The sequence below is a fragment of the Euleptes europaea genome, chromosome 21 (genome assembly GCF_029931775.1).
Source record: "Euleptes europaea isolate rEulEur1 chromosome 21, rEulEur1.hap1, whole genome shotgun sequence".
Classification (NCBI taxonomy): domain Eukaryota; kingdom Metazoa; phylum Chordata; class Lepidosauria; order Squamata; family Sphaerodactylidae; genus Euleptes; species Euleptes europaea.
Genome location: NC_079332.1, coordinates 7233129 through 7241093, shown reverse-complemented (window position 1 = coordinate 7241093; position 7965 = coordinate 7233129). Strand labels below are relative to the sequence as shown.

Sequence of the window (7965 nt, the reverse complement as noted above, 5' to 3'; positions counted from 1 at the left end):
TTCGATGGCTTTTAATTGCTCGTACTTAACTCAAAAGTATCTTCCCCTACTTTGTGTGAGTAGTTTGTAGTTTCATTGTTTCATTGTTTGTAATGTGGGGAGGAGGCGCCCTTTTTCAATGCAAACTGCTTTCCGTTGAAAGGGAAGAGCCGACGTCATGGCCCTATCAACAGTCTCTGGATGCAGTTAATTGTAAGCAGATAAGATTTCTCTTGAACTCTGGGTTTTGATGAAGCACAGTGATTTATATTCTTGCTGGATCTGGACCAAAAGCACAGCAGCCTCCGGCAAGGAGATAATCAGCTTTGGGAAATGCTCGTCTCCAGCTCCATAAACGGAGATCCCTTCTTATTTTAAAGATCAAAGACAAACAAACAATCCTTAAATGGAGGCCTGTTTGGTCAGCTTTTACACCTCCCTTCCAGCAGCGCTCACGTGCGCTGGCTTTACCCCCAGCAGTCTCTCGAGAGCTTTAGGGGGGTCCGTTTTAATTCCTCGGTGGTATGTCAACTTGTTGTATCCAATCTGCGACCGACTAAAGAACCCACAGAATTTGATTTTTAAGAGTGGCTGTATAAATTGGCCCACTCCAGCCTTTCAAAAGAGAAATGGGGCAGATTGTCTGCCCCTCTGCCTTTCCCCCATATGTATATCGCTGTATGTTCCACAGAACTCACAAGAACCATCCATTGCAAATGTTTATCGTGACCAATCTCTTTTTGATGTAACCAGGTTAATAAACCTCACGCTTCCCTTGGTATTTTGGGAGCTGTAACTCCTCAGAGCCCCGTGGCGCAGAGTGGTAAGCTGCAGTACTGCAGTCCAAGCTCTGCTCACGACCTGAGTTCGATCCCAACAGAAGTCAGTTTCAGGTAGCCGGCTCAAGGTTGACTCAGCCTTCCATCCTTCCAAGGTCAGTAAAATGAGTCCCCAGCTGGGGGTCAAGGGAAGATGACTGGGGAAGGCACTGGCAAACCACCCCACAAACCAAGTCTGCCTAGTAAACGTCGGGATGTGACGTCACCCCCATGGGTCAGGGATGACCCGGTGCTTGCAAAGGGGACCTTTACCTTTAACTCCTCAGAGGTGGGTGCTCTGGATAAAATCACGTTTCCCTTCATCGCCGCTGCTTCAAGAGAGTAACTCCAAGTCGGTGCAGTTTTCAGAGTAAACCATCGAGACGAAACCACTTACCTCTTTTAGTGTTGGGGTTTGTTTGTTTTTTAGTACCTAAAAGCACATCTGGTTTTGTGTCCACTTTCAGCACTCATCGCAAACGCTCCTGCGAAACTTCAGATGCCGTTTTTTTACCACGCCGTTCCTCTTCTTTGCCCTCACTGCCCTTGACCGCATTTTCTGTCACTGTCCTTGAATCAGATTAACCGTGGTGACTAATGCAGTTTTGTGGGTGACATCAAAAGAGTACTTCTGACCGGGGTGAGGTCACGGGCTCTTGTAACCAATCGTACGGGGCCGTTGCGGCAGATGAGTGTCACCACCAGATCCAGTTCATTAAGTGCTTTGTGTTTTCGAAGGGAACAAGAAGGGCTCATTTTCTAATGCAGCGGTTGTGGAGAAAATGTACACAACATACAAGGGGCAGAGAAGCTCCTGGTTCAATGTGTGTTTTGTGGGGAGAGTTGGAAAAGTCTATCTGCCAAGAGGGAGAAACTGTATGTGAAGGGTGGCCACTGATTCCCGTCACATGAGTCATCTCTCGTTTGCTTCCTCCGAATCCAGCCCAAGTCCCTGGCGAATTGGATTAGTCCTGTTTTCCAGCATTGTCTTCAGGGCGTTCTTCCATCTAGGAAGAATAACCATATCCACTCAGGCTGGGGATTCTCCCAAGGCAGCCCAGCACCCAAACGCTGCACCGCACATGCTCCGTTTTCAACTTATCCTTCTTGTAGCCGCTCGTCCTCTGCCAGGCTAAGCTCCCCCTCAACTCAATTTGACAGAGACCCGCAGTAGCCCTGTGCTGGAGACGCCCTACCAACACTTTTCCCAAATGCCGGGTCCCCGATTTGATTTCTCCCCCCCGGGGATCTTCTGGCGTCTTGAGACCTCCTTCTCCTTTGCGGCTGCCTGCTTATTGGTCGCCTGCCCGAGGTTCTGCGATGGCTCCCACGGAGTGTGGGACTCTCGTGACCGTCGCCCAATCTATCATCGGACGAGCGGCTCAAGACTTTCGGTTTCTCGCATGTACCTCCAAGGCTGCACCGTACCGTGCTAGCACTTTGTTGGTTCTCGTGTTGCGGGGAGAATCCTTTTTCAAGCAAATGAACCCAGCCCTGTGGAGAGTTTACACATGCAGCTAATGGAGATCAGATTTGCCTGAAATTTATGGTTACCATGAAACGCTTCCTTTATGGGTTTGCTGGGTTTGGACCCAAACAGAGTTTTGCCTTTAATTAACACATTCCCATTTTTCCCCCTAGCTAGGCTTTTTAAAATGTTACAGCATCTTCTGAAAACCACTCTGGCCCAATGCAAACATGCACCTGAGAAGATCTTTTCCGTGACCTTGTTTCCACTGGAGCTGAGTCCATACGTACGAGAGCTTAGCTCACGTTCCTAACTTGTAATCTCAATGTTGTATCGCCTTCTGTCTTCCAGTCGTTCTGCAGTTCTGTCAGCCAGCGATAAAGTCACCTTCCTGTTGTTTTATGTTCCCATAGCTTGAAGCTTAAATCAGGGTCCAGAAGCGATGTTGCCTATGTATACTCTTATGGATACACTTGATGTGCCTTCATATATGTGTTGAGCATGGACCAGACATTGGGGATCTGTGATCAGATCTCCTATTGTTTTGCTTGCTTGTTTTTGTTTTTTTTAAAAAACAAGAGTTGTATTAGTGGGGCAAATTAGATCGAGACTAAAGCTTCGAGGATCAGTTGTAATTCCAGGAGATCACCAGGTCCCACCTGGAGGTCTGGCAACGCTAATGTCAGCGTGGTGTAGTGGTTTGGAGCGGTGAAGTCTGATCTGGAGAACCAGGTTTGATTCCCCTCTCCTCCACATGAGCGGCGGAGGCACCTGGTTGGCCACTGTGTGAACAGACTGTTGGACTTGATGGGCCTTGGTCTGATCCAGCAGGGCTTTTCTTATGTTCTTAGGCTAATCTGGTGAACTGGATTTTTCCCCCACTCCTCCACATGAAGCCAGCTGGGTGACCTTGGGCTAATCACAGCTCTCTTAGAGCTCTCTCAGCCCCACCTACCTCACAGGGTGTCTGTTGCAGGGAGGGGAAGGGAATGTGATTGCAAGCCGGTTTGAGTCTCCCTTAAGTAGGAGAGAAAGTCGGCATATAAAAAACCAACTCTTCTTCTTCCAGGGGAACTGATCTTTGTAGTCTAGAAATCAGTTGTAATTCTGGGAGAACCCCACTTGGAGGCTAGCACCCCTGTTTAAAACCTACTGTGTGACCAAAAATAAGATTGGGGTCTATTAGTTGGGACAAAATTCAGTACTATGCCCCTCAGAATCTTTCTCTGTTCTCCCCCTCTTATGGTTTCAGAAATTATACTGAAAATAGACAGTGCTTAGTAAGGTTTCTAAAAAATAGGAAGAGTTGAATCAGGGCACCCAGAAGTTGGATAATGTAGGCAAACGAAGCAAGTATCTGGCTGCAATCCTAAGGACACGCTCCTGGAAGTAAACCCCATTGTCTAAAGAGGGACTTACTTCCAAGCAGACCTGTTTAGGATTGCTCCACTTTGGCTCTGGAAAAGAAATTCACCCTTCTGCAATGTTTTCCTACAAGCACTTCTCCATGCCAAGAGGAAACTGGCTGTTAAAAGTGCACATTTTAACTAATCTGCGTGTATTGTTCACGGTTTGCAAAATTTGGCTTCCTTGGGCACAGGATTTGAACCAAATCTGTATAGTTTCCAAGTCAATGGTTTTTAAAAAAAAATGCTGCAGAGAAGGTCTGAGAGGAGGCAAGCTTGGTGCCTGCCGTTGGAGCTGAGTTTTAACAACAAAACAAACCTGAAAGGCAGGCCTAAATAAACGGCTCCGCAACACAAGTAAGCCGCCATCTTCGTTGGGCATTGCTAGATTTGGCGATTACACAAACCACCTTGTTTGCTCAGGGAAACAAAGGAGGCTTTGGGCAACCGGCCTGGGCCTCTCCAGTCACTGCTGAATGGGATTACTGTGGCCTGGGTTGGGTTGCCTAAAGAAGGGCAGCCGGGCTTTGTTGCCAATGGGTTGAAATACCTTTGGACTGAACTGTATCGAGAATGGCCCTGTGCCAAGGTCTACAAGGGGCTGATACCATCGGTATTCACACACCTGCCAAATTAGAAACACCCACAGTCCGTTGCCTAGCCGGTAGGAAATTGGGGTGGGGGGGAACCAATACTCGGCTTGAGTGGTTGTAGCGGCGGGGTGGGACTGTTCGTGAATCAGTCCCCCTTTTGGTACGGTACAGGTGGGGCCTGGCGATCTCCAGGATTGACAACTAGTGTTGCCAGCTCTGGGTTGGAAAATTCCCAGAGATTTGGGAGGTAGAGCCTGAGGAAGGTAGGGTTTGGGGAGGGGACGGACGTCAGTGGGGTATAATGCCATACAGGCCTTTTCTGCTTGGCTGTTTCCCTTGCGGTCACCCCTCTGACGGCTTTGGGTCTTTGTTTTGATTATGCATGCCGTTTCCGACCGTCAGAGGTCGCCTCGCTGTCCCCCTGCGTTTCCCCGCGTCTTCAAATTTTAGATAAAACAGGTCTCTAAAAATGCGGGGAAACGCAGGGGGAGAGCGAGGTGACCTCTGACGGTCGGAAACGGCATGCATAATCAAAAACGAAGACCCAAAATCGTCGGAGGGTTGATCGCGAGGGAAACAGCCACACATAAAAGGCCGCAGTCCACCTTCCAAAGCGGCCATTTTCTCTAGGTGATCTGATCCCTGTCGCCTGGAGATCAGTTGTAATCTCAGGAGATCTCCGGCCACCACCTGGAGGTTGGCAACATTATTTATAACTACTCTCCGGACTACAGAGCTCAGTTCCCCTGGAGAAAATGGTTATTTTGGAGGATGAACTCTCTGGTTCCTCCCCAGACTCTTCCCCCCCCCAAATCTCCAGGAATTTCCCAACCTGGAGTTGGCAACCCTACATTGGCCAGATCACTGGAAGACGAGCACGCTTCCCTCTGAGCTATGGGGTAGAATACCCTCTCTCTCTCTCTGTGTTGTTTATATCATAGGAACTAGAAGCACACTGTTCTTGTTTTAAAACGAAACCGAAGGTTGAAAAGGGTTGGGGATGAATAAGCCCTTTGCATAGGGTTGCCAGCTCTGGGTTGGGAGATACCTGGAGATTTTGGGGGTAGATCCTGGGTAGGGCAGGGTTTTGAGGGGGGGAGGAACCTTAGCAGGGTATAATGCCACAGAATCCAACTACCAAAGCAGCGATTTTCTCCAGGGGAACTGACTGTGGTCACCTGGAGATCAATTGTAATATCGGGGGTTCTCCAGGTGCCACCCGGAGGTTGGCAACCCCACTGTTGCACCTCCACCCTTTCCCCGGTTCCACCTCCGGCTTGTTCCTGGTTTCGCTACATTAGCGCCAAATTGCCTTTCCCCGTGCAGCCACACGTCTGCACAAACCTCCAAGACGGGGTTGGGGGTGTTCTCCAGGCGGGGCTGTAGTTACTTTTTAATCCTTGTTAATCATCAACCTGCCTCTCGCTTCCGGGACAGGATTCCTGCTCTGAGATGAGAGAGGCATAAAAATTCAGGCTTTAGGAGTCCACAGGTGCACACGCGCACACATACGCTCCCAGAGGTGTGGTGCCTTCTCTTGCTCTGACCCATAAGTTATCGAGGCCGAGGGCTCGCAGGAGCTCTCCTCCTGCTCTGACCGAGTTTGGGAAATTCAGCAGCCAGAGCGAGCGGCGGCGGAGAAGGAATGCGGTGGCAGTTGCGTCCCGCAGGGCGTGTCAATTGCTCTCTTGGATAGGCAGCGACACTCCGCTTTTATCGCTGAGGCGTGGCCCAGGGTGTCTCTGAGTGCCAGCCCCAGGGCTTGCCTCCCAGTGTCAAGGGAAAGCCAATCATACCCCTTCTGGCTGGGTGCTTCTACTCCACCGGACAGCACCCAAGGGCCGCACCCCACGAGCAGTCACCGGCTCAGGACAGCCTCGTTACTGCTCCTCGTTACCGGCTAGGTTCCCTCTCGCCCCGCACCAAGGAGTCTGACGCCACAGCGCTGCTGTGCCGGGGGCATCATGCCAACCCTCGAGCTGAACCCCCGCTCCCTGATCTCGCTGCTGGGCATCGTCCGCTTCTTTGAGATCTTCTTTGCCTGCACGGCCTTCAGCCTGGTCTCCGTCTACCACAGCTACGACAATTCCAGTGGAGTCTGGTGCATGTTCACCTGGTGTTTCTGCTTTGCCGTCACTCTCCTCATCATCTTGGCGGAGGCCATCGGCTTTGCCCAGTGGCTGCCTCTCTCCTGGCAGGACTTCACCTCTGCCTTCTCCATGCTTGCTGCTCTCATGACCTTCACCACCTCGGTGATCTACCCCTCGGTCTTCATACACAACAACTGCTCGGACAAGTCGTGCAGCTACAAAGGTGCGGCCACCGCCATGTCTATCCTCTGCTTCATCGCTTATGCCGTCGAAGTGGGAATCACTCGAGCAAAATCCGGTGAGGTCAGCGGCTTCCTGGCGACCGTTCCTGGCCTCCTGAAGGTGTTTGAGGCCTACGTGGCTTGCCTCATCTTCTCCTTGATAGACTTCACGAAGTCCTATAGGTCCTCTCCTGGCCTCCAGTGGTGCGTGGCCGTCTATAGCATCTGCTTCATCGTCACATTGCTCATCATCATCCTCACCGTGGGACGTTGCCTCGCCGCCCTGCCCTTCCCCTTGGAGCAGCTCTTGGTGGGTGTCAACCTCTTGGCTGTGCTGATGTACATAACGGCAACCTTTGTGTGGCCCATCTATAGTTTCAGGAATGTTTCGAGGCCCTCGAAATGCAATACGGAGCCCTGTGACTGGAACAATCGTCTCGGTGTGACGTTCCTGACCATCTTCAACCTCATCGCCTATGTGGTGGACCTCGTCTACTCCTCCAAGATGGTCTTTGTGACCACACCGGCGTAGCCTGTTCCACCGGGCAGAGCGGACCTTATTTGGGACCTTGTCCAGAATTCAGTTTGTTGTTTTTTTCAAAACGCCGTAACAACTTGCTTGAATGCAGGGGGAAATGGATGGGAGGAGGCTAGTATTTTTTATCGTTTAATCCCCCCCCCTTTGTTTCCCTTGCCTTTTTGTTTTTTTGCAATTGTTAGCTCCTTGGCTCAGGGGTGAGTTTCATTGCTATGGGCCCCAAGGCAGCGACTTCCCAGCCTTGGCGAATCTTCCCCAGATGTTGTAATTTGGAGTCGTAAGACTGCTGCAGGGTGTGCTTGTAAATGTTCTGGGGAAGGCGGAAGAGCCTGGGGGGAAATGCTCCTTGTATTAGACTTTTTTTCTTCCTAAAGGGGGTTTTATCCAGAGAGGAGGCAAGGAGATATATTTTGGAGGAGGGACATCGAGTGCGTGGATGGGGAAAGCCCCCCCCCCTTGAATGCAGGGGCTGAGTGGGCGAAAGGCGTTGTTAACCTTTTGTACTCGGGTAGATACAGATAACAATTTCTTTTTCCACACGTCGACACCTGTGGTATCTTTCTGAGGGTAGCCGTGTTGGTCTGCGGCAGAACAATTAGACGCGAGTCCAATAGCGCTTTAGAGACCAACAAGAATTGGGGGGGGGGTATGAGCTTTCAGAGCTTTGACTCTCAAAATCTCATACCCCCAAAACCTCGCCGTTCTTTAAGGTGCTGCCGGACTCGAATCCACCAGCGGTATGGTATATTTACCTTTACTGCTTGGCGGGGTGTTAAGAGTTAAGACGCCTCCTTAAGAGTTATTGCCGTCCCCCCCCCCAAGTGGCTCGCTCATCCGTATTTTCTTTGCCAC

The 7965-nt window shown here is 50.6% G+C and overlaps 1 protein-coding gene across 1 annotated transcript; it reads left to right on the top strand.

The window, feature by feature from the left end:
* Positions 1–6228: 6228 nt before the first annotated feature.
* Positions 6229–7107, top strand: LOC130492689 (myeloid-associated differentiation marker-like). The gene has a single exon (XM_056866452.1). The coding sequence runs from the start codon at positions 6229–6231 to the stop codon at positions 7105–7107; it is 879 nt and encodes a 292-aa protein (XP_056722430.1).
* Positions 7108–7965: the final 858 nt, after the last annotated feature.

Coding starts and splice junctions, on each gene's coding strand:
- LOC130492689 (XM_056866452.1), top strand. CDS start 6,229: ATGCCAACCCTCGAGCTGAACCCCCGCTCCCTGATCTCGCTGCTGGGC.